Source organism: Calidris pugnax, unplaced genomic scaffold (genome assembly GCF_001431845.1).
Source record: "Calidris pugnax isolate Ruff unplaced genomic scaffold, ASM143184v1 scaffold281, whole genome shotgun sequence".
NCBI classification, from domain to species: Eukaryota; Metazoa; Chordata; class Aves; order Charadriiformes; family Scolopacidae; genus Calidris; species Calidris pugnax.
The window spans coordinates 1,048,274-1,073,214 of record NW_015091028.1 but is presented as its reverse complement, the minus strand read 5'-3'; the positions used below and the strand labels follow the sequence as shown (position 1 = coordinate 1,073,214).

At 54.2% G+C, this 24,941-nt stretch overlaps 3 protein-coding genes and 1 long non-coding RNA gene across 4 annotated transcripts in view; 2 read left to right on the top strand and 2 right to left on the bottom strand.

Annotated features, from left to right (window-relative positions):
* VAMP7 (vesicle associated membrane protein 7) overlaps positions 1–304 on the bottom strand; it is a 12,678-nt gene extending 12,374 nt beyond the window's left edge. The window contains exon 1 of the mRNA XM_014956013.1: positions 124–304. The gene's annotated coding sequence lies outside the window, so the exon portion shown is untranslated. The remainder of the gene's footprint in view (positions 1–123) is intronic.
* LOC106896219 (DNA-directed RNA polymerases I and III subunit RPAC2-like) lies at positions 262–8,246 on the top strand. Its single transcript, XM_014956014.1, has 5 exons — positions 262–441; positions 5,088–5,185; positions 6,764–6,840; positions 7,761–7,843; positions 8,048–8,246. The coding sequence occupies exons 1-5, from the start codon at positions 403–405 to the stop codon at positions 8,093–8,095; spliced, it is 345 nt and encodes a 114-aa protein (XP_014811500.1). The 5' UTR covers positions 262–402; the 3' UTR covers positions 8,096–8,246.
* Positions 8,247–10,121: 1,875 nt separating this feature from the next.
* On the top strand, positions 10,122–12,126 carry LOC106896220. Its single transcript, XR_001413603.1, has 4 exons — positions 10,122–10,260; positions 10,740–10,950; positions 11,649–11,816; positions 11,970–12,126. It is a non-coding gene; the product is annotated as an uncharacterized LOC106896220 (long non-coding RNA).
* On the bottom strand, positions 10,257–22,087 carry LOC106896216 (endothelin B receptor-like). The gene is made up of 8 exons (XM_014956012.1): positions 21,807–22,087; positions 16,311–16,844; positions 14,383–14,495; positions 13,461–13,665; positions 12,947–13,096; positions 12,111–12,244; positions 11,703–11,811; positions 10,257–11,288 (listed from the first exon to the last, which is right to left on the bottom strand). Exons 2-8 carry the CDS (start codon positions 16,758–16,760, stop codon positions 11,139–11,141), a joined length of 1,311 nt encoding a protein of 436 aa, XP_014811498.1. The 5' UTR covers positions 16,761–16,844; positions 21,807–22,087; the 3' UTR covers positions 10,257–11,138.
* Between the last annotated feature and the right edge of the window lie 2,854 nt (positions 22,088–24,941).

Genomic DNA, 24,941 nt, shown 5'->3' with positions numbered 1-24,941 from the left:
GCCACCGAGCGAGGCCTCTGACCGCCGCCAGCACCGGCCCGGCCGGAGGAGCGGCCCACGGGGACCGCCCGACCACCCTCCGGGCCTTGCGGGCCCAGCCCCACCGCCCGCCGGCCCAGTCACCTGGTCCCGGCCCAGTCAGCCGGTCCGGACCCGCTGCGGCCTACCGCCCCCGGGGGGGTACCGGAGACGGACCCGCCCGTTTGAGCACCGGAGACGGCCCTCCGGAGGGTCCGGTCCTGTCCCGCCGCCGCGGCAGGAGGGAGCGCTCCCCGGGCGCCGCCGCCCGCAGCGCTCCTTCACCGCCCCCCCCGCCCCGGTACCGGGCCGCCGCGACGCGCTTCCGGCGGAAGGGGGTGGTGGTGCCGCGCGGTGCCTGCCGGGAGTTGTAGTCCGGCGGCCATGGCGGAGGAGGGCGAGAGGAAGGCCGCGCTGGAGACGGTGAGGGAGCGCGGCCGAGGGGGACGGGGCTGGGGACGGGGCTGCGCGGCCGGTGGAACCTGAGGCGCTGCTCTCCCCTGGCAGCGGCAGCCGGGGCCTCCCCGGCACTTCCCGGGCTTGGCTCAGCGGTGGGGCCTCAGAGCATGGGCCCGTGAGGAAGGAGGAGGAGAAGAGAGGGTGTGCGGTGTCGGTGTCGGGATAAATCACGACAGTGAGGGCAGATGTGAGGGAAAGGCGCCTCAGCCGCATCCCCGGGGCTGGCGATGGGTCCCGTCCCGGTCGCTTTGCGGACCGGCCCCACGCTGCGGCCCCTTCCAGCCTTCCCTCTGCTCCCCCGGCCTGAACCGCCCCCGGGGCCGGGCGGCTGCTTCGCCTCAGGCCGCTGGGTTTTCGGGGCACGGAGCGGCGGGTCTCACAGGCTCTGCGAACGGCAGAGAGGAAAGAAGCTGAGGAATCTTAGAGCAGCCTTCCAGTGTCTGAAGGGAGCTACAGGAGAGCCGGCGAGAGACTCTGTCAGGGAGTGCAGTGACAGGACAAGGGGTAACAGTTTTAAATTGGAAGAGGGGAGATTTAGATTAGATACCAGAAAGAAATTCTTTACTGTGAGGGTGGTGAGACTCTGGAACAGGTTGCTCAGGGCAGCTGTGGCTGCCCCATCCCTGGAGGGGTTCAAGGCCAGGCTGGATGGGGCTTGGAGCAACCTGGTCTGGTGGGAGGTGTCCCTGCCCAGGGCAGGGGGTTGGAACTCGATGATCTTTAAGGTCTTTTCCAACTCTAACCATTCTATGGTTCTAAGGAAAAGGGCAGTCTTTCCTGAAATAGGAGGAAAAGCACCCTCCTGCCAACCTTTCAGTTGAATTTCTTGATGTTTAGGTGTATGAGGTTGTCCTATAGGGAACAGAAGCAGCTAGAGGTCAGGACTAACCTATTTTACGACTAGCTAGGACTAGCATTTTCTAAAACAAGGCTTGCTTTTTAAAGATGAATTGCTCAGCATTGTGTGGCATCAGGCCGTGGGTGGCTTTGCCTGTCAGCTGTAGGCCCCGGCAGCGTCCCTCGTCTCCTCTCTTTCACCCCTTTCAGGATGCTGAGCCCTGTGGCAGGAGTTTCTGGACCTTCTTTCCATCTCCAGTGCCCACGGCAGGAGTTCATGGACCGTCTTTCTGTCCCCAGTGCCCGCTGCAGGCAGCAGAAGGCACTAGATGGCACTGCACTTCACGCTAACAGGGCTGCAGGTTCAGCTTTCACCAAGACAGGATGGCAGGGAGAGCTGGTACAGGATCTTCGGGCATGCCCTCTGCCTGTCTGTCTGTCAGGGGCACCTGTCCTGAGCACCAGGACATCCGTACAGGAGAAACAAGTGGGCTCTGTAAGTTGCCTGGTTTTAAAAGCTGCCTTTGGGGAAGGCTTAGTACAATGGTTTTCCATAGTCTCTCAATCTGCAGCCCCTAAACTTCTAATGATGCAACAGACCCTAGAATCTCTTAGCAATAGTCTGGCTTCTGCTAATTACCTTTTTCAGGCTCTGTAGAGCCATATTCTTCTTGCCAGTTGTTTGGGCCACAGGCTGAAAGTTGGGATTGCACCAGGAAGCCCGATCCTAATCCTGCAGGTCTGATGTGATGAGTGAAATTGATCTTTGAGGAGCTGCAGTTCCTAGAGAGGCCCTTGGCAAGAAACCAGCAGATCCCTCCCTGAGGAGTGCAGGACCATACAGAAGACAGAGGACACACAAAAAGCGATACTGGCTCGTGAAGACCAGCAAAGGACTGTATTATGACATAAAAGACAAGTTACACATAAAGTGCAGCGAGTTGTAGGGCTGTTCCCCATCCGCTTTGTGTCTCGCTGATCCCATCTATCTCAGCACTGTGTAATGCATCCACCACAGCACTGCCTAGACACCAAATCCAACATTAAATCATTCATCACTGTCATAAATCACAGCCCCTCCAAGCAGGAGAGCTTCTGGGGGATGCGAGATTGCAGCTCTTCGGCTTGCATAGCCAGTAGAGGAGGGGGCGGTTGGGTCGCAGGGGCCATATCCTCACCTTGCTGGGGAGGTGCACCCCACATTGTCTTGGGGGAGGCTTTTCTGTCTCTGAGGGGCTCAGGTGAATTTGATCAGTCCTAAAGTGATCTCAAAATCTCATCAGCTTTTTCATCTGCTTCTCCCTTAACACAAGAACAAGGACAGTTTGGTAAAGAAAGTAACAAATTGGTGTGTAACCAAAGAAGAAAAACTCCGGATGAGCAGAATTCCCTACTTCAGGGCATCAGGGCTTTTTTCCTTTTAAAAAAATGTTGGCTCACAGGAGAACAAGTTTTCTTGTGATGAGTAGTTTGATACCTGGACACCTGTCAGAGGAGACTCGGAAACACCATGAGAAGCCTCAGCCTTCTGCCTCAGGGCACAGACCTGATTGCTGCAGGGAGGAATCTGTCCTTCAGGAGAATGGTTTGGTTTTCCTCAGAAGCATTGGACAGTGTGCCAGAGGCAAGATACCTGACTGGGTGGGCCAATGGCTTGATGAGAAGCAACAAAGCTTGTGGTCCTGCTGAGATCCAGAATGACATCTGAGGACTCCCCACAGGAAAGAGGAGAAAGAAGCTGAGCCTGTGAAGCAGACAAGGCTCAGCACGATGTGTTCCTTAGGGCTTTGTGACAGAGCTGTGCTCTGCCTGATCAATGCCCTGGGTGCTTTCACTGGGCTGAGGGGCAGGGGCAGCTTAAATCCCTTGGGGTGCTGCTCTCACACACTTACTGCAGCCCCACAAGTTGGCCCAGCCACTGTGACAGAGATGTGTCTGTCCCTTCCTTCCTACACCCACATTTCCTTCAGCTCTGGGAAGGAGCCTGAAACCAGTGCATCTCTCAGCCCACCAGTTATCCTATTTTTCAAATCGTTTTTATGCAACATTTGTGACACTGTGTGTGTAAATATTTGGTCTCTGTCTGGAAAAGCATCTCTCTGCCCCGGTGTGTGCGGAGCTACAGCTGAGCCAAGGGGTAACTCCCTTCCCGTGACCAAATGGCAGGAGTGTCACTGTCCCAGTGAACAAAGCTGTACCTGTCTCCTGGCGGGGAGGGGGACGCTTGGGGTTTTGTCACCTGGTCCCACTTCTAACCCTGTGACTGGATGTAGGGAGCAAAACCAGGGGCCAGGCGACCTGTCCTGGCACACGGCTGCCTCCTGAGGTAGCCTGCTCTTGTTTGAGCCTGTAGCCTTTGGAAAAAACAAGCTCTTGAGTATGGCTGGTGCTAATAATTTTAAGAAATACCTCCTTGCAGTAGGAGAGACTGAGGCCAGTGGCTACGATTGGGTGTTGGGTCTGGCAAGTGGGAGAGCCAAAAGGGTGTTTCATCCATGTCATGAGCTGCTCAAGTGACCTGTGACAGTCACACTTTGTCCTTCCACACCAAGGGAAGGTGTTTTGGCCACTCACTGGTTTTAATCTCTCAGCAAGACTTACCACTTCAGTGGTGGATTGTGAGATGCTGGGAGGTGAGGGAGACCCTCTCAGTCCAACATCCCCATCGTTGATGGGGTGTTGGTGCATCCCACCTACCCTTCTGTGACAGCTGCTGTGCGGGGAGCCTGGCCTTGAATTGTGCTGTAGGTCTGAGTGGTCTCTTCCTCCTTGGAAATCAGTCAGTGTTTCCCTTCAGAACTGCTGAGTAGATTCCCCGTGGTGGCCATTCCTGCAGAAGGAGGGACAGGACTGCTCAGAGGGTATTGCTACCCAAGGGAAAACGTGAGGGGTTATAAAACCCCTGGAGTGGTTGAGGATCTGGCCACAGGCAGGATGCAAAGAGATCAGTGCTTGCCTTAGCCTGGCTCCACACTTAACCTCGAAGCCTCTCTCTGCTGCCGAGAGAGGAAGCGGTTGGGGGCTGTCTGGGCACACCAGGCTCCACGGTGGCTACGCTGAGCCCAGGGAGAGGTCAGGGGCTCAGCAGCCCTCTGACAGTTCAGCGATTAATTAGGCAGCTTGTTGGTTTTGGAGGGGATCCCAAACCAGTCTTCTCAGGAAGAGTTGGCTGGTAAAGCTCTGTTCAGGTGCCTGAGCCAAGAGGCAGCAGGAGGATTAGGAGCTGGAGTTGTGGGGCTCGTTACTTGTGGGGCTCAGCAACCTGAGGCTCCCCAGGTTCATCCTCAGCATGTGAATTTGGGCTTGCAGCTCCTTCTGTTTTCCAGCTGGGATAAGATTTCCCTGCTGATAGACAGCATTCCTCCCGGGGGATTTTTTGCCCGTCCCTCTCATCCCTGTCTAGCCATGGGCTGGTGGGGGGACCTGGGGAGGCCACCAACTTGAAGTCACTCCCAGCCTCATTCCACCATGGGTCCTGCAGCCACAGCTTTCCTCAGGCTCCTTGTCTCTCATGAAGAGGAGAATGCACAAGCACTTTGATAACTGGGGAGAGGTTTCTCTGAGGTCTGTAATTTTGCACCTTTCCCTCCGCTGCAGAGCTTCTCTTGGTCACACAGGAGCACCTGAGACACGAGCCACAGAGATGGACCAGCCAGACCTTCAGGCCCTCCCTGTTACTCTGCTGAAGCACAACAGTTTATCCTTCACCCTAGTGCTGGTGTTTGTTACCTCCAGGAGCCTCACAGCAGCTCTTCTTTCCTCATTTGCTGCAGGTCCAGGCAGATGGGACGGATGGAAACTGCGTCACGTTTGTGCTGCACGATGAGGACCACACACTCGGCAACTCCCTCCGGTACATGGTCATGAAGAAGTAAGTGGAGCCCCTGTGGTGCTTGGCATCGCTGAGGGTACCTCTGTCTCCTCCTTTGGCCTCCTCCACACTGTCCTGCCTCTCAGTTGCTGCTGGAACAAGGCAAACAATTAGAAAATCCCTCTGGGGGTGCCTGGTGGGGTCTTTATATCAGATGTGGTGCCAAAGGCTCCTTATCGACCACCTCCCTTCACACAATTAACCCTTTCCTTGTGCTGTTGGTGTCAGGACCCTGAGAGCACTAATAGGCCTTACTGGGCCTGACCAGCCACACCTGAGACCTCCGTGAGCCACGAGCCCCCTTTAAGCTCAACTCAGGGCTTCCAGTGCCAGCTGAGCTGTGTTGCAGGAGTGTGGATCCCCAGCTCAGCCTCTGCTGGGCTGTGGACTCCATTCACCTGGATGCTGCCCCAGGGACTCACTTCTTGACCTTCCTCAGCCCTTCCTCATCATCACAAACCTGTTTGGGGATCCCAGGGTAGCACCTGACCCTCGTTACCCTCACCTGATGTGACACTCACCTGCAGATTGACACCTTGGACCTGCTTCATCCCCACAAACCTGCCTGGGGACAGGAGTAGGCAGTGAGGCTGCTGCCCCTCAGCTGTCCTCCTACTCATGGCTCCCAGCTCCCCATCCCCTGGGGAGCAGCCAGCCCTCACTGCTCCTTGATGGTTAATTATGGAGGAAATTTAATGTCTGACACGTGACAGACATCTAAATGTCCTATTTGGCCCTGGGTAGAATGATGCCCAGCTGTGTGTAAGTCCACGTGGTCAGGCAGTATCCGGGTCTCCTTCTGGGATGAGTGCTATCAGAGAAGAGGGTGGGAACAGCCAGCATAAAGCAAACTGATCTCCTTCCCTGCTTGCATGGAGATGCAGGAGTTGATGCCGTGAGTTAATTATCCCCATCAAAATGTACAAATAAGTTCACCCTGGTTGCCCGATTTTATTGAGCTGGGCATCGCTGAGGGTTTGTGAAGATCTACTGGTAAGAATTAGAGCAGGATGTTAGATGCCTGGTCTCAGATGACAGTTGTGAATGTCATGTGAGTTCCTCTGGTCAGTCACCATGGCAGGACAAACAGGCTTCTGACAAGGGGCTGTTCTTTCTGCTGCCTGCACTGAAGTTCTACAGCCACCCCAGCTTACGAAGGCTGGTGCTGTGCAGCCTGAAATCCATCTCAGAAGATCCTTGCAGTGCCCTAGACCCCTCAGCCTCTTTTCCCCAACAGAGCTGCAGCAGATTTGTGTGCAGGGAGGTTTCCAGGCTTCCAGGATCCCCTGTCTGAATTCTGCAGGGCTGGCAGTGGACCACTGGTGGTGCCAGGATGGTGCCTATGGTCCTGCCAGCCATGTCCTGCCCCTGCAAAGCTCCAGCTGCAGCTCGGAGGTGGATGGGGGGGTGTGAATGAGGTTACACGGGGAGCTTCCCTTCAGCGTATCCCTCCCTCAGTCATCTTAGAAACACCCTGAGCCCCAGCAGGTCTGGGGTGGTCTGAGCCCCTCACGGGCCTGAGATGTGCTGTGGGTTGGCCTGGGTTTCATGGCTCTCTGCTCCTCCCTCCTCCTGCAGCCCCGACGTGGAGTTCTGTGGCTACTGCATCACACACCCCTCTGAGAGCAAGATCAACTTCCGGATCCAGACCAGAGGTATGGCTGCGTGTGTGTTTCCTTCATGGCCAGGGCCCTGCTTTTGTGGAATTCCCCCTGCTTTTGTCAGGTTTCCACCATAAGGCTTCTCTGCTAACTCACCTGCAGCTGCTGTGCCCCTGTCCCTCCCCAGCACCCCAACCCCTCCAGCCCAGTCCAGTGCCCTCCATCCAGGCCCTTCCAGCTCCCCAGTTTCTCTGCTGCCCGCAGGGACAGAGTTATTTCCTTCCTCCCTCATGGGCTGCTCCCTTGAGCATCAGATACGTAGAAGCCACTTCCTGGAAGCGAGTATCTGGTTTGTGCTTGCTGACTCTTTAATTTCCTAAAAATTAATTAGTGCTCAGGCTGTTTGCCCTGCCGAGGGAGCTCCTTCCCCGTAGGGGAAGTGTCTGTGGTTCTTGCCCCGTGGCCACCCCACTGGGCTGAGCTCTCAGGCTGCTGGTGGTGGGCTGGGAGGAGGGAAGTGTGTGGGCTCATACCTGGTGTAAGAGCCTCTCCCTGTCCCGGGGGCTGCCCTTGGGCATGGTGGGAACAGCCACAGGCCTTGGAGCGTCTGTATCTGGTTTGTGCTTGCTGACTCTTTAATTTCCTAAAAATTAATTAGTGCTCAGGCTGTTTGCCCTGCCGAGGGAGCTCCTTCCCCGTAGGGGAAGTGTCTGTGGTTCTTGCCCCGTGGCCACCCCACTGGGCTGAGCTCTCAGGCTGCTGGTGGTGGGCTGGGAGGAGGGAAGTGTGTGGGCTCATACCTGGTGTAAGAGCCTCTCCCTGTCCCGGGGGCTGCCCTTGGGCATGGTGGGAACAGCCACAGGCCTTGGAGCGTCTAGAGAGAGGGCTACCAACCCCTTTGAAAGTGAGAGAGAGGGCTACCAACCCCTTTGAAAGTCTCCTCCCATATCACTAACGCATCTTCTCTCCTCAAGGGTCCCTTCCTGCTGTGGAGCCGTTCCGGAAAGGGCTGAATGACCTGATGGGTGTTTGCCAACACGTGCTCAACACCTTCGAGGTGAGACTTCCCTGAAGTGCTCAGGGGCCTTTTCTATCTCTTGATCTCCGCGGGGACAGGAATGGGCTGAGACCTGGGTTGTAGGCACCCCCAGGCAGTGGGCAGAGAAGTCGCAGCCCGGCCCAGGGTGGTGGCAGGGTGGTGTGTGACTCACTCAGATATTTGCTGTTAACATTTGTCCTTTGGTTTTGTTTTTGTTTGCAGAAGAGCATGAAGGAGTTCAGGGCCCAGAGGGAGGAAGAGATGCAGTAGCGTTTGGGGCTGGCCGTCCCCGTGTGTGTGACGTCTGGGTGTCAAATGCCCTGTGTCAAGGGTGTTTTTGTTTGATTGTGAGTTTTTTTTATGGTGTCTCTGATGCAAACCTGTATTTTTTCTAATAATAAAGTTTATGAAGTTCGATGGCGCAGAGGTGACACCGTGCTCAGCTGTCCCAGGTGTGGGAGGTGACAGCTGGAAGAGCAGCTCTCTCACTCTTCCATCTTATTTCTTGCCCCCTCCAAGCGTCGTTGCCTTTTCCTGCCCAGGTTTCTCAGCTCACAGAGTTTGCAGATCCTCACAGAACTGCTCCGTCCCAGAGTCCACAGGGAACAAAAGGGGTTCAGTGCTGTGTGAAATCAAGCTTTTGGAGAGGCAGCTCCCTGTTTAAATCTTTCTGTGACTGGCACCAGCACAGTTGACTTCAAACAGATACACAAACAGCCTTTCTTTTTAAACAGATCACTGTAAGATGATGCTCTGCTCGTTTGGGGGGTGAGAGGAATAAGAAACCCCTTGCCTTTTTTACCCCCTCTGAAGAATGCAGAGAAAGGCAAGCTCCTCCTGGGCGGATTTAAAGGGTCCAACACTGAAACCCCAGCCCCATTGGGTTCTGCTGGCCACGCTCCAAGGGAAGGCCTTTGTGGGGTGTAACGTGGCATGAAACTGTGGAAGTTCTTCCTGGGAGGATTGGGAACCTCTCGGGCTTGTTCTGCACCAGAGGGACGTGGCTTGTCTCCTCCCTGGAGGTCTGTGCTTACCAAAGGAACCTGCTGACACTCAATTAAGTATTTAGCAGACTTTGCAGACCCCCTGCTGCTTAATAAGAAACACCCGGAGATTTTTCTTTTCAAACACCACCATGTTTTATTAACACACAGAGGAATGAGAGGGAGGGTATGAAACGTCAGGTTTTTCTCTATAAAACCCTCCTTTCAAATAGGAGTTGACAGAGTGGGTCTCTGACAGGCTGCTGGTGGGTTTGTGTGTGCAGGGCTGGGGCTGGGAGGCCAAATGGACCCCGTGGTTTGCTGCTGGGGATTCATCCTGCCCACGCCACCGGGGTCCCCCATCCGTGGTGGGTAACTGCTGTGGTGCTGGTTTTGGTTAATCCTCTCTGGGCTGGTCTCTTCGTGCTGAAACCCGGGGGTGGTTAAATCAGGCTGTGACACGGGGCTGGGACACAGCAGGGAACTCTCTCTGGGGAACTTTCTGTGCCCACCCTCAAAGCGCAGCCAGTCCCGGGGCAGGGCAGAGCAGCAGAAATTGCTGCAGATAAATCTGCTCTAGGGGGTAGGTGAGTTTATGGAAGCTGGTTTAAATATTCCTCAGTCTTTCTGGTTTTGTTGAAACCCCTTTGTCTTTCAGAAACGTGATTTGGGTGTAAAACGGTTGCATTTCAGTAAAAGCTGAGCTGGAAAAACCAAACAACCCCCAACACCTGGAAAATGTTTTTGCTTTATTTACAGGTCTTTTCTCTTCTCCCTTTTTCCTCTCTCCATTTTTTCCATGACAAGATGAAAAGGGGAAGGAAGAAAGAAAGAAAGAGAGAGAGGTAAAGGAGAGAAGAAAAAACAACAGAAAAATCATAAAGAACTTGGTAACCAAAACTTTCTTGTAAAGGTTTTCTTAAACTTCTGGCATGAGGTGCAAGTGTGGGTTTTTTAAAAAACCATGCTAGAAAAGCACTCGGGGATTAATTCTTTTGAATAGTAAATTTATGAAAGCCCTTTGCTGTGTTTCAGTTGTCTCCAGCAGCTCTTTCAGCTGAGGTCAGACCTTCCCCGTTGCCTTTTCCACCTTAGTTTGATGGTGAGGGGGACAAATGTCTCTGTCCTCCTCAGAGACGGCGTGAACCCTGGTGTCCTGGTGCTGTGGCCGAGACACATCGGGGTCCAGCTGCCCCGTTGGAGCCTCGTTGGCAGGAGGGAGATGAATCCCAGGCATCAAAACACACAGCCCCTCTTTTTTCCCTTCAGATCCATGGTCTTGTGTGTGACCCCCCTCCCAGGAGCTGGCAGCTGGAGGAGGCTGTGGGCTTTCCAGCTGCTGAAGACCTCGGATCAAGGCTGGATTCTCTTCTGGAAGGGCATGTCTCTGGGATCCTCTCCTGCATCAAGGAGAGAACTGGCTGCTTCCAGGTACCACAGAGGGTTGGGAAGGTGAGATCCTTGGTCCCAGCCTCCTCCAGATTTGAGCCACCTCTGCCTTCCCTTTCCCGGGCTCCCAAACCCTTCCCTGGAAGGATGTACCCCTGGGCCAGCAACGGTGCCGGGCCACCAGGAGCTGGGGAAGGGGAAGCTGGAGCCAGTGGTTTGGCCGGATGCTTCTGCCCAGGATGTCTGGTCCCCATCACTTTCCTGTGTCGTACACGAGGTAGGGAGCCTGGGGTAGATTTCCCAGGAAAAGGTGAAGAGAAGGGGGCCTGGTGGGGCTCCCCAGGTCAGGTTGGTCACACCATGAGGCCAAGTTACTGCCCCTCTCTCCCTGCCATCAACAGGTGGAGATTTCAGGCCACTGATGGTCTACCAGACATACAAGGTGCCCAGATCTTATCCTGGCTCTGCCCAGGGACAAACTATCCCAGCAACAGGGGGAGGTGATAAGGGCTGTTACCGAAGCTTTTCTTTGGCTTTTTCAGCTGGAAATTGTGACTCGTGGTCCCTCTCCCTCTCCTCCTCGACCCACATCCATCTCAAGGTGACCAGATCTCAGCCTGCCTTCCCTTTTCACACACATCTCCCCCACCCGAGACAAATGGCCGCAAGTCACTTGGTTTTCCTGCAAGGAAGTGAAGAATCCTGCAAGGAAATGAAAAATCCTACGAGGATCTGAATGCCCTTCCTCCAGAGGTGACTGGGCCCGGAGGACGGGTCGGTGTGGTTCAGAGCTAGTCCCAGGGGGTCCGGGAGGTGCTGCAGCTCCTTCCAGGTGGGTGACGGCACGAAGGCACAAACGATTCAGGCCCAGCCAGAAAACGGAGGGGTCCTGCCCTCGTGGGCAACGGTGCCTTCTCCTCTCGGCCCCCGGTGGCACGGCTTTAGGAGGAGCTGTACTTGTTACTCAAGCGGGAGCTGCTCCGGTCCAGCCCCAGCTCCTGCCCGTTGGCTTTCCACTTCCCAACGGAGCCCTTCTCGTCCGTGGGTGTGATGCTCAGAGCCGGTCGCTGGCACCAGCAGCAGAGGCAGGACTGGGGGGGGAGACAGGAGAGAGGGGTCACAAGTGAGGGCTACAGGGTAGAAGAGGAGGAGATGTTCCCTTGCTGATGTTGGCAAGGCAACCCGTGCGGTGCCAGGCTGGGAACTGCAGCCCATGCTTCCTCCCAGCCTTCCTGTCCCACAGATCTGCTGGGAGCAGGTTTTCCAAGGTAGGGCTGGTGGGGATTGGGAATTAAGACACCCAGATCTTGGGTATCTTGTGCAGTTGTGTTGTCTTGTCCTTGGGGGGCAGTGAATATGGGTAATGCTTAGCTGGGCTCAACTCTTCTTTTTGCCACAGCAGCTGGGAGGTGACTCCCGTCCCACCCCGTCCCATCCCCTTCCTTTCTCAGGGCTCCACTACTCCTGAAAATTATCTCCAGGAGCTCTGGAGGGGTCAACCCTACCTGGAAGCAGTTCTTAAATTTCCGGCTGACGAAGTAGAGAGCCACGGGGTTGATGCAGGAGTTGAGGGAGGCCATGTTGATCCCAAAGTAGTCCATCACCAAGAGGAAACTGAGGTAAGAGGGGAGAGAAGAGGGTGGAATGTGTTGGAAGCTCCCTGAGTGGAGAACTAAAGAAGACCTCTTTAGCCCATAGCTTTATAGAGACTTTTCAAAATTTAATTTCTTCTTCTCTTATGGTCCCCCCCACCCTTTCTCTGTGCCTGTCAGGAGAGCCACGCCATCTAGAAAAGGAACTGTTGAAACAGGGTGTTTGGAAGGCACCTCCAGCAGCCTGCAGTGAGCCCAGCAGAGCTTCTGCCAGTGGCCACCAGTGCTCCCAGCACTGTGCCCTCCTGCTGGTGCCCTCACCTGAGCAGTTCACATCTGTTGGGGTCCGTCTGGTTATAGATGGTCTTTTTGAGGATGCGGCTGAGGTGGAGCGGCAGCCAGCAGAGCGCGAAGATCACCACGAGGCAGAACACGGTCTTGGCCACCTCCCGGCGCTGGGAAGAGAAGGTGGGCAGGGGAGAAGGGATGGTCTGGCTGAGCGTTGGAGAGCAAGTGGAGCAAAGCACCACCTCCCCACCTTCAGCAAGGGCCCTTCCAGTAATTTCTGATGAGGGCTGGGCACCCCTTTGACTCCAAAGAACATCCTGCAGGTCCCAATTCCTCTTTCATAAGGAGGACCCCAAGATCCAGGCTGTAGGAAGGGGTAGGGGGTATCAGCAGCACAACAGGGACCAGATTCCTTCACGCCCCTTCCCACCATTGCTCCTGGTGACTTTGCTGGGATGTGGGGGCCTCATCCACCCACCCTTCACTCTATATTATTGTGACAACCAGCTGGTGTCCCTCAAGGGGTTGTTCTGTGGGAGGGGGACAGTTAACTATCCTTTTCCTTGCACCCTTTGTCTGTGATGTGGCACATGCAGCATTCGCTCCAGCTGGGTGTGACCTGGGCTGGTCCGTGGCCATCAGGCAGGTGGTTTGGGTTGTCCCTGAGAGTGGAGATTTAGAGCTGAAAGGCCATCTCCCTGGTTTAGTCTGAGCATCTGCATCAATGTGCCATCATGTGTTGGCCGCTGTGAGGCTGTGTCAGCTCATTCCTGTCCTTTCCAGGGGCAGGTCTGTGTTCTCCCCTTTGACAGCCCACACACCCACAGTTTGGAGAAATGTCAGAGTTTCTGCCCTCTTGGTTTCCTCACCCGTTTCATGTGGTCGTTCAGAGCGATCCTCATGCCGTTCCTCTTGCTCAACATCTCGCAGGACATGAGGGTGTAGAAGATGCCGGTGCACACCAAGGGGAGGCAGAAATAGAAGCCAAAAAGCCACCAGTCCTTCACGTCCCGGTAGAACTGTGTGTAAAAGAAAGGGCAATGGGAAATTGGGGAGAGAGGGGGACGTAACTGGGGCAGGAACTGGCCTGGTCCCTGACACCAGTGCTGGTCTGGGTCAGACACTTCTGATGTGTGAAAGTGCAGCAGCTCCTGTGCTAAGGGTGCATGGGATTGTCTGCCCCCAAGGCTGGGCCACACGTTTAACCTAAAGAAGTAAAAGCTGGTTTCAAAACAGCCGCCTGTTTTCTGGCCCCACAGTCCAGGCGAGGCTGCCCCACGTCGCCACAACGCTGGATCTTCTGCACTTTCATCTACAGAAGCACCTAATCCTTTAACTGAGGAAGGAGGATGCCCTGGTTGCCCGTGTCTGCAGAGTACGTACCATCATGAAGCTGGATTTCTGCTCGGAGGCCAGCATGCACACCCACAGGTGGCGTTCCCAGTAGCTGAGCTCCACCATGTCGAAGGCTATGGCTTCGGGGACCGCGAGCACGATGGCCACCACCCAGATGAGCATCACCTCCACCGCCTTCCACATGGGGATCCCTATCCCCTGGATCCGACTCCAGGAGGCCACTGCTCGGTACCTGCCCAGCACATGGGAGTGCAACGGGAGGAGATTGGGGTGAGAAAAGCAACCCTCAGGAAGGGGTTGAGATTAGAGTTGTCCCCAAAGACCCCGTCCCTTCTGCCTTCCTCCTCCACCCCGGAGCCTTCCCCTTCAGTGGAATGGGAAAGACCAGAAACAGAAGCTCAATGGAAAGGGCCTCAAGTTGTACCAAGGGAGCTTTTGGATAGATATTAGGAAAAGTATTTACACTGAAATGGCTATTAAGCATTGGAAAGGGCTGCCCAGGGAAGCAGTGGAGTCACCGTCCCTGGAGGTATTTAAAAGACGGGCAGACAGAGCACTCAGAGATATGGTTTAGTGGTGGTTTTTGTCAGTGTTGGGATGATGGTTGGACTTGATGATCTAAAAGGTCCCTTCCAACCCAGATGATTCTATGATGAGTGTGATGGCAGCTATCCTTGGCCAACCTGCCACTGGGGAGGTGCCACCCTTCCCCACCACCCCAGGACTTGTTCCATCACACCATGATCCTCCCCTCGACCTTTTGCTGCAAGATTTGAACTCTGTCACCAGAGCCAGTTCCCGTTGGATTCCAACTCTACGTCACAGCACCATGTCCCCACCTCTTAATTTGGCCAAGGACCAAGCCACTCTGCCGTCTGCCTTGTGGTTACAATGAAGGACATGCCATGGTCAGAGATGGGTCAGTGCAGCTGCAGAAGTGGGTTCTTACCGGTCGATGCTGAGGGCACAAAGGCTGAGGACCGTGATGCCCACCGAGGCCTTCTGGATGAAGGGGACCAGCTTGCACACCTGCACTCCAAAGGGCCAGTCCTTGGCCAAGAGCTGGGGAAGAAGAACCTCAAGGTTAACAGGCTGCTTCGGGGAAGCGTGTCCGGCTTCCCATAATAGCAGGTGGTTGCCCACAAGGTGTGAGAAACCCACAAGGAGCACAGAAAGCACTCTGAGGTTGCCTCCACTGGGGTTATGTGGTGTGTGCTCTCTGGTTTGAACTGGGAACCATCCGTTTCCCCGAGGGCTGGTTGTGAGATGGGCTGTCACACAGAGGGAAGGGTGGTCCAGGTTCTGAATCCATAACCCTGGGTGGTTTTGGGTGGATTCTGAATCCTAAACACCACAGTGGGCTTTGGGTTGCTTTCACAGGGAAAATGGGTGTCATTCTCTGGCAGAGCCCAAGTCCAGCAAGGACAGCTTCTTTCAGGTGGCTTTCAAAGCCACGTAGGCTTAAGCCCTTCCCACACTCTGACCCTCTACCACACTCAGGTTCCTGGTACAACACACACTCTGTGGCCCCAAGCTCAGTTGGGGGGAGCAGAGGGTATTGGTGGGACAAGATTCCCTGAAGGCAGGAGAAATCCAGGCCACTTGCTCATGAGGAAGAGAGTGAGCCTGGGTTCACAACCCTCGTATCCCCATGACACCTGGAGCCCATCCTACAGTTATCCCTACTCAGAACCACCCCCTCACCCAAGCTCTTCAGTTTAGCAGCAAGAAAAATCAATCCAGAAGCTCTCCCGGACATCAGGGTCCCAGGTGAAGGCAACCCACCAACCCTACCCTTTCTGCTGGTCTGCAAACCTGGGTTTTCCACCCATCTCATCCATCACAAGGGAGACACACCACAAGGGAACTGGGCCACTCTTAGGACCAGGTTGCTCATAGTCAGTTCTCCAACAAGCAACAATTTCTCCCCCAGGAGACGGCTGGAAGCGAGAGGGGCAGAAGGGAGAGGGGTTTCTCAGGTGGCCTAGGGGAGTCCTGGCTATTCCTGATGATTTGTTGTGCCTCTTGTCTCTCATTCAGGGGACAATGTCTCTGAAAGAAGCCCCTGGTTTATAATACAGCCCTCTTCCTTGGTCTTGGGTGAGTCTTCACGTTTAGCTAGAATAAAAAAAGGTATTTGCTTGAGGCTGGATAACTGAACTGTGCTGGGAGAAGTGTCCCCAGTGCACAAGAACAGTAATTTTTCACTCAGCTGAAATAAACATGGGGTTGTAATGTCAGGAGGCTGCAAGTGAGTCCTTTCTTGTGGTTTTTAGATGAGATTTAAAAGATCTAGCGAGAGGGGCAGAAGGGAGAGGGGTTTCTCAGGTGGCCTAGGGGAGTCCTGGCTATTCCTGATGATTTGTTGTGCCTCTTGTCTCTCATTCAGGGGACAATGTCTCTGAAAGAAGCCCCTGGTTTATAATACAGCCCTCTTCCTTGGTCTTGGGTGAGTCTTCACGTTTAGCTAGAATAAAAAAAGGTATTTGCTTGAGGCTGGATAACTGAACTGTGCTGGGAGAAGTGTCCCCAGTGCACAAGAACAGTAATTTTTCACTCAGCTGAAATAAACATGGGGTTGTAATGTCAGGAGGCTGCAAGTGAGTCCTTTCTTGTGGTTTTTAGATGAGATTTAAAAGATCTGGAAGGTTGTGTGTGTGTGTGTGTGTGTGCACATAACACAGCTGTAGCTGAGATCACCTCTGCTTTCCCAGCAATGTTCTCTGAGCTTTTTGCCCCTTTTCTCATCCTTTGGATGAGAAAAAACCCTCTCCCCTGCAAAAATGGAGCCTGCAATAAAGAGCAGGGGACCGACATCCCCCAGGGCACCGAGGCAGGTGAGAGTGGGCACCAGCACTCATGCCACGCGTAGCCTACCTTGTACACGTTGATGGGCAGAGCAATGAGGATGTAGAGAAGGTCCCCGAGCGCCAAGCTCGCGATGAGGACGTTGGGCCCGTTCCTCATGCACTTGTTCTTGTAAATGATCCTCAGGAGCGTGGAGTTCCCGATGATCCCGACTATGAAGATGGTGCAGGACACGATGGTGTTGATGTACTTGAAGATGTGTCGGATGTCTGCAGGCTTCACGCAGACGGGCAGCAGGGGTGGCTCGGAGCTGGTGGCCCTGGGGAGGGTCTCCGAGTGGTTTGACAGCTTGGCATCCTGGAACAGGCTTGGCTGGACCAGACTGTAAGCCTGCTCCTGGCCAAGCACCTCAAAGGGGACGGTGCTCTCCTGGAAAGCCCTTGGGGTCTGGCCGTGTGCCCCGGAGAAGAGGCAAGTGAGGAAAATGGCTACAGCCATGGGACCTGGGATTCTTGCCATTGAGGACAGAATGGCAAAGCTGCCCGTAGAAGACCTTGTAGTGCTCGTGGAATGTCCTTGCTTGGGTCTTGGTTGGATCTGCAGCTGGAGAAAGGGGCAAGGGAGAGAACTTAGTTATCAGGGGAAGGAGGAACCTCGAATACTGTGTCCAGTTTTGGGTCCCTCACGACAAGAGAGACATGGAGGTGCTGGAGCGTGTCCAGAGAAGGGGAATGGAGCTGGTGAGGGGTCTGGAGCACAAGGAGAAAGGTTTGGAGAACTTCTGAGGAGCGGCTGAGGCAGCTGGGGTGGTTCAGCCTGGAGTAAAGGGTTGTCAAGCTTTGGGACAGGCTGCCCAGGGCAGTGGTGGAGTCCCCATCCCTTCAGAGAAGGGGAATGGAGCTGGTGAGGGGTCTGGAGCACAAGGAGAAAGGTTTGGAGAACTTCTGAGGAGCGGCTGAGGCAGCTGGGGTGGTTCAGCCTGGAGTAAAGGGTTGTCAAGCTTTGGGACAGGCTGCCCAGGGCAGTGGTGGAGTCCCCATCCCTTCAAGGGATTTAAAAGCTGGGCAGATGTGGTGCTGAGGGACACGGGTTAGTGGTGGACTTGGCAGTGCTGGGTTAACGGTTGGACTCAATGATCTTAAAGATCCCTTCCAACCTAAATGATTCTATGAAAGGAACTGCTGAACAAAGTCCATCATCACAGAGATCGGAAGAAATGCCAGATTAGATCCCATCTGGTCAAAGCAGCTGACTCCGTGGGTGGGAATCTTTGCTGATAAATTTAAACGTCCTTGTTGGGTAAAACAAACTAAAAGGAAACCAAACAGTCTCTTATGCCTTTTACACAGTGTTTCAGCAAAGGAGGGCACCTCTAGGGCCTTCTCAAGTAGGTGTCTTGAATCAGCTGCTGCACCTTCTGCACCTATTGCTGCTCACACACCAAACCTGACTTCCCCTTTGTGCCCACCCCACGCTCCTCATTCAGTTCCTGACCGTCTGGAGCAGCAGTTGGGGGGCACCTTCCCTGTCGATGCCTGCCCACCTTGGGGGGCACAGAACCAGCAGACCTTCTCTTCCAGTCCATGGGAAAACTGGGGCCGCACAAACGTCCCACCCTTCAGCAGATCATAGGGTTGGGCTGGATGGGACCTTAAAGACCACCCAGTTCCACCTAGATCCCCTGGGCTGCCCTGTGCCACGTTCCCTGCAGAGCAAAAAGGCTCCTGCTGGGAACCCTGATGGGAAAACACTACCAGGGTTTTTTCCAGAAATGCCGTGTCGACACCTGACATCTTATTCCAATTTCTGTGCGAGCAGCACAGCCCCCCCTTCCCCAGCCTCACCCTCCACAATTGAACCGCTTCCTTTCCCAATCCACCCAGCCCGTTCAGCTCCATGCTCAGGGAGATAAATCTCCTGCTGCTGTTGGCAGCTCTGGCTGCTGAGCACAGGATCCATGAGAAGGTCTCTCAAGCTCGCCCAGGCTGGAGCACCGCTGAGGAACACCACCACAGTGGGTCCTGGCACATCTCAGACCATGCTCTCGGGCAGGACTGGCCAACCTGCTGCTCCACAGCCACCTGGCACAGCTGGGGATGGCATTGACGCCGTCCTGGCATGAGGGGAATCTGTGGAAGGAGCTTCTGGGTGATCCAGATGTGGCCACCAGTGGGAAGTGAGGCCGGAGAGGGAGGTGGCAGCCCCCTGCCAGTCTGTGCCCCGGCACTGTCCGTGCCACAGACGGGGACAGACCTTGGGGCTCTCGCTTAGAGGAGGTGAAGAACATGTTTTTGAAATTATGAACATTTACAGCCTTGAAGGGAGGGAAAATTGTAGAAACAGAAGCCTTTTTGGGCTTCCCCAGGATGTGCTCTGCACCTCCGTTAGGCAGGGGTGGGGGTGCCTGCCTGGGACTAGAGATGGGACGTCAGTCTCTGCTCTGACCCCACCAGGCAGAGCTGGGATCTGAGCACAGCTGGAACCTGGGGATCTGCTCTCCAGGATCATTCAGCCAAGGTGAACCCAGCTCCTGGGTTGTAGCAGGATTCCCCCTGCCCAGGACCAGGGGGGCACCCCAGGACCAGCTCGGGGGCATGGCCAAGCCAACCATGAGTCCCACCAGGTACAACCACAGCTTCTCCAGATTTGGAGCCTTCGTTTAGAAGGCTCCAGGCATCACCAGCGTGAGGTTGGATTCTTTCCCCACAAGGCAGCCTAACCAGACCTACCCTTCTCTCAGTTTCACCCCACTGCTCTTGCCAGAAAAATCTAAATCAGGCTCAGTCCTTCCTGACCCTCCTACGTTCTTCGGTCAGGTCCCTGGTGCTTTAAACTGTAAACAAGCAGTGCTAGGGGGAAGCCTAAAATTTATTTCCAGTTATGTGCCAAATATAGGCAATAAAATAACCAAACCCCTTCAACCACAGTTTAGACCTCACGAACTAGAGAGTTAAGTTTTCAGTTCTGTTAAAAAAAATCCATGTTTTAAAGACATTTCTTCACTGGTTTGAATCCTTGTAACAGCAGCTTACAGGGTTTCACCGCGGGAAAGTTAAAGATCCCGTCAGTTTTCCTTCCAGCTCCCCAGCAGCCTGTTTGTGTCTGCTGAAATATTCATGCCTGGTGCTCGCCAATCCTGCCTCTTGTCTTCTCCCTGCCTTTCATCCAGACAGACTCAAACCGCTTTGCAAACTTATCTTGCAGATGAGCGGCGTCGCTGTGAGCCAGAGCAGGCATCGCCTGCCTCTCCCTCAGAAAAAAAAAACAAATAAAGAGTAGTTTTCAGTGACTTGGAGAACATTTAGAGAAGAGTCTCACCCACATCTGGCCAGTAAGCACCCTGCTCTCAGAGGTAGGTGGGTGTCCCATCACCGAGGGATGTCTGTGACCTTAAAAACGAGGGGAAACCTTCAGCCCATATTGTGCCTCCTGCATGGACAGAGCTGGTTTCCTGAGGAGGGGGTGGTGGGGTGGCCAGTGTGTCCCCTTGGACACTCAGTACAAAACACTATGGGAAGGGACTAAGCTGAGCTGGTTATTAAGGAACCTGGACAAGGAGGAGCCTCCTTCCACAAAAAACCCTTTGGAGATGCATTGGCCAAAGCTGGGGACTCACAACGTTGTCACCAGTCGGTGTGTGGAGGGGAACGTTCCCACCTGCTCACTGGAACTATCTTGGTCTTTGGGTGGCTACGAAATTCCCAGTGCCCTCCCTGGTCCCAGCACATCCCAAATCTGGGACCTTGTCTCCAACACCACCTTCTTCCCAGTATTTAGCTAAGCATCTGCTCCAACTGCTGTCCTGGAGACAGCTGACCAGGGTGGGCTTTGCTCTGACCTGGTTTGATGCCATTCTCAGTTGTGACTCCTGCTCAGGTGGTGGGCACCCAGCTATTTTGGGAAGGGGTGGGGATGTGAGAAAGAAAGGGAGAGAATGGATAAATAACCTGAAATAACACAAACCTGACTCATTGGAGACCTGGGCACAAATTCCTGCTCTGACCTGGTGCAGGGACTTCAGCTGCACCTTTGCTGAGTTCCTCAGCTCTCTGTCCTGCCCAAGATACACCAGGGCGGTTGTCTCATGGGTGGGTGCCCTGACCGATGTCCTCTTCTCCTCCCCATCTCCTCCCCAGCTCAGAGTTCCTGCCCGGGACCTTTGAGGGTCCAGGCAGGTCTCAGGGAGCAGCTCTGGGTGGCACAGACAAGTCTCTGCCATGGAGGGCTGCCTGGGGGCTTGGAGAAAGGTGGTGGCTCCTGGAGCCAGCAGTGAGAGAGGGGCACCAGAGGGTCCCTGGAAGGTTGTGTCCTGTCCCCTCTGCAGTTGGTGAGAGAGGGGCACCAGAGGGTCCCTGGAAGGTTGTGTCCTGTCCCCTCCACAGCTGGGGCTGCTCTTCTCTGCTGTCCCCAGTGCAGGGCTGCAGAGCCCGGGGTGACCGTTCAGCCCCTGGATGTTTGGCAGAAGAGCTCATGTGAGGAGGATCACAGGACACGGCCCCGCCACAGCACTGAAGAAAAAAAGCCCTTCTCCCCCGTCTCGCCTTAAAATCCAGCAATTTCATAAAAGAGGAGCATTGTTTTCTCCTCTTCAAACAGCCTATTTACTTCTTGCCCTCCCAGCTGCCCCTCGCATCTCAGAGTGCTTGAAAGCATAACCCTTTCTCAGTTGCAGGGGAAACTGAGGCACAGGAGCACCAAGAAGCTTGTTCAGTGCCCAGAAGATGAGAAGCCAAAACCAGCATCACTTGACCCCAAATCCTCTGAGTTTTGCTCGTGTCGCCGACCCTCTGGGGAAGGGACCTGGTGCCCGAAGGGGCCATCCCCATCCCACCTGCCTTCTGGGGCTCCTCTGTTGGCGAATAGCTTGGACACATGGACATGGAAATGCCACACTGTGCTGAGTCCAAACGGCAGCTGAAACCATTGGAGTCATGACATGGACACCAGAGAATGATTCCCAGAGAGGAGAGGAAACTGGAAACCATCTCCACAGCCCTGCACGACCTGTTCCTGTCTGAAAGGAGCCATGCACGGACCAGTGGGCTTGTGGCTCCTCGTGTCTGGTAGCCCAGGAGAGCCCACAACATCCCAGGCAGCATCTTCATCCCAAGCCACCGTGTCATGCTGCCTGCTGTCCCTGCCTGGACCCAGGACAGGCTGCCTTGGAGAGCAGCTCCACCGGTGCTCCCCTGTCAGACCAACCCCACCAAACACCCACCAGACCTTTTCAGTGGATAAACATCTCCGTCAGCAAAAATGCCACAGGTCAGGGAAAGGAGGGAGAAAAGCAGGTGATAACACCACATCCCCAGCTGCTTCCCTGACCTGGCCCACAAGCAGAGGGACCTTTCCCCCCCCCCCGGAGGTGTGCTGAATTTCTTCTAGTCCACCCTCTCCCTGCCCACCTCTTGGACCTTGCTCAGGCACCGTGGTCCCTTCAACGCCTCCTCCCCAGAGTGGGGGGGTCTGAAAAATGTGCAAAAACTCACCCTGGAGCAACAAAATAATTTTTTGTTTGCAAATGAGTGCGCGGAACAGCAGAGCTTTTCATGGGAGTTAAGTTACCTTTCTCCTGGGATCAGTCTCTTCCCCTCTCACGGCTCCATCCCACCGCTCGGCAGCCGGGATGTCCCACAGGACCTGGGAGAGTCAAAGATCCTGGGGCTGGGGTTTGTGTGCGCTTTTTTTGTGCTCGGGGGAAGGTTTCTCCCCTCTCGTGACTTGCCGAGGTCTCTCTGGACCGAGGGATGGGTTATATAGAAGATCACAGGGCTCCCCCCGAGCGCAGCCCCCGCGACCAATGGGCGATGCCTGGGATGGGGATGGAGGAGGAGGGAGAAGCAGCAGAAACGCGGGACAGCTCGGGGAAGGGGATGAAAATAATAAACAAATAAATCAGAGGAGGAGGGAGGGAGGGAAGGAGGGAGGACTCTGATCCAGAGTCCCTCCCCAGCTTCCCTGGAGCCCCTTGAGGGCTCTAAGGTCTCCCCGGAGCCTTCTCTTCTCCAGGCTGAACCCCCCAACTCTCTCAGCCCCCCCTCCCAGCAGAGGGGCTCCAGCCCTCCCAGCATCTCCGTGGCCTCCTCTGGCCTCGCTCCAACATGCCCATGCCCTTCTTGTGCTGAGGACTCCAGGGCTGGAGGATGGAGACAGCAAAGCCTCCTCTGCCCAGGGTGTATAAAGCCAGCTGCTCCACTTGGGCTTTTGAGGAAATGTTGGGGAGCAAGATGAGGACTACAAGAAAGGCAGAGGGGTCAGAGTATAAGAAGTCCTTACAGAGGTGCTGGGGAAGGACAAGGCTCACTTTTACCTCTAATGTGGTCTCCCCAAGCCCTGGTCTGGGTGAAGTAGGCTGAGAACAGGTTTCAGACCATCTACAAGAAGTTGCACCGGTGCCTTTTCACATGTTTTTATTTTAGAATCGTAGAATCATTTTGGCTGGAAGGGACCTTTCAGATCATCAAGTCCAACCATCAACCCAACGCTGACAAACCCACCACTGACCCACATCCCTCAGCAGCACATCTGCCCAGCTTCTAAATCCCTCCAGGGATGGTGACTCCACCGCTGCCCTGGGCAGCTTCTTCCAAGGATTGACAACCCTTTCAGTGTAAAAATTTTCCTAATATCTAATCCAAACCTCCCCTGATGCAACTTGTGGCCATTTCCCCCCCCCCCATTTTGCCCTTTGGAGGCACAGACAAATAAATCCTCATTAATGTGGAATGTGCAAGTAAATCTCTTCTGTCTCTCTGAGGAACTTTGTCCTGGACTTGGCATGGAACTTGGTCTCTAAACTGGGTAAAGTTCAGAAGACAGAAAAGATTGACCAAGTCTCCTTTAGGAACTGAGAAAAGAACAAAATTACTTAGTGCTGAAGCATAAGAAGAACTAAATCAGTGAGGAACAGCTCTTGGAATTAATAAAGGACTTCTAATTCCGAGAGCTGATGAAGATCAGACCATGACAATTGAGACGACTCTCAGCAGGGAAAACTTTCTAGTGTTATGGTTGGCATTTGCCGGGCAGTAGCACAGAAGAGATGCTACTTCATTGGTTTAGAATTGCCTCCAACATTCAGGTTTGTGGCTTTCCATTTTCAGCCCTTTTCATGGGGATCATGGGGGAATTTTTGCAGGATCTCTGGTACCTGTGGGGGAGCCACAGAAGTTCACAATGAAATACTGTTATATGCATGCCCTGTTACAGTCTTTTTTTCTGAGCTCTTTTTTCTCTGAAAGTTTCTAAGAGTCTTTTTTCTCTCAGACTTGAGAATGGATTAAATTCTGATATTTAAGAATCTTGAGATTTGGCCAAAGATGCCAATGAGAATTTGGCCAGCCTGGCTTTTCTCAGTGGCGGGGATTTGTAAATGGGGTAGAGATAATCTATATTAGTTGTTTGGGAACATTCTTCCTTCTTTGTGTGAAAATAAGTTATCTGTGTTTCTCCACTGAATCATTCCCATGATTCCTTGAAGATCTGATGAACCAGAGCTGTGGATAATCCCCAGAAAAGTTATGGCTTTATTTACCGCGTACCCTTGTTTATTGGGGACGGCTCCTCACCCGGAGGAGCGGAGAACAAAAGCTCCATTCAGACCCTTCTCTCCTCATCCTATTAACCATCCCAAACTGGGGAGTGCATCTGAGGGATCTGTCACCCTCCTGTCTCTCCGTGGCCTCTCAGGTGGTGGCAGATGCCTGCTCTGCAGACAGTGGGGTGGTAGCACAGGGACAGAGATGTGCCCAGCAGCGTTTTGGTCCAACCAGCTCAGGTGCCAGAAGCAACACCCATGACGGACAGGTGTCGAGGGATCTGGTTTTCTTGTTCTATTTTTTTAAGTTGAATGTTTTATTGTCACTTTATGGGGTTTGTTGAGGGGGGGAGAAGGCTGTTATGGAGTCTGCTTGAGGATCCCATTTCTCACTTTCATTGAGGACATTGCCACGTGGTGATTAGACTCAGCCATTTTGCTTTGTTTTCTCCAACTTCAGTCTTCCTTGACCATGTCTTCTTAGTGTGGGGCAGACCACATGGGCTTCTGAGGGTGGAAACAGAGATTAAAGCCAAGCTGGTGGCCTGGGCTAGGTGGCCTTGCTTTATGGGCAGTCAGCTCTATTTTGGTCAGTAACGCTCATAGATGTCTCCAGCTTGCAAACATCTGTCCCAGAGTCAACTCTGGACCTCAGTGATGCATTTCTATACCTTGGGGGGTGCCTGTGACACTGGGTCTGGGACAGGGTGGGAGCGAAGAGGTTCATTACCAGCTGGTCTCCTTGGAGGGCATCGGGGGTGACCTCCCACCATCCCCTAAGTGACTCTGCCCCTCTGCACACTCACCCTCCCTGGATGGATCAGGAAATGTGCACCTCAAATAGCTCATCTCCACTCAGAGCAGAAGTCATGGCACGTTGGTTGGTGCCTCCTTTAACCCTTTGGAGGCTTGGTCTCTTCTCAGAGCACACGTGTCCACACCCCACCTCTCCTCCCAGCCCCACTGGGGAGGTTTCCTGCAGTCCTATTCTGGGACAGTCATGTTTCTGCATGTGACAGAGGGATGAATGGGGCTTTCTGTTCTCCTGGAGACAAAAGAGCCCCCTTCAGAGACCCCCAGGAAAACAGCAATCTTCTGGTACAGTCGACTTCTGTCCTTGGAACACAATTCAGTTCCAAGGCTGATCTTAAGGGTCACTTAAA

Bases quoted from the DNA above. Each gene is read 5' to 3' on its own strand.
- LOC106896219 (XM_014956014.1), top strand. From the start codon at position 403: ATGGCGGAGGAGGGCGAGAGGAAGGCCGCGCTGGAGACG. The intron at 5,186-6,763 runs GTAAGTGGAGCC...CTCCTCCTGCAG, and splicing joins CGGTACATGGTCATGAAGAA to CCCCGACGTGGAGTTCTGTG. The intron at 7,844-8,047 runs GTGAGACTTCCC...TTTTGTTTGCAG, and splicing joins ACGTGCTCAACACCTTCGAG to AAGAGCATGAAGGAGTTCAG.
- LOC106896216 (XM_014956012.1), bottom strand. From the start codon at position 16,760: ATGGCAAGAATCCCAGGTCCCATGGCTGTAGCCATTTTCCTCACTTGC. The intron at 13,666-14,382 runs GTAAGAACCCAC...TGTGCTGGGCAG, and splicing joins TGTGCCCTCAGCATCGACCG to GTACCGAGCAGTGGCCTCCT. The intron at 11,812-12,110 runs GTGAGGGCACCA...CTCTTACCTCAG, and splicing joins AACAGATGTGAACTGCTCAG to TTTCCTCTTGGTGATGGACT.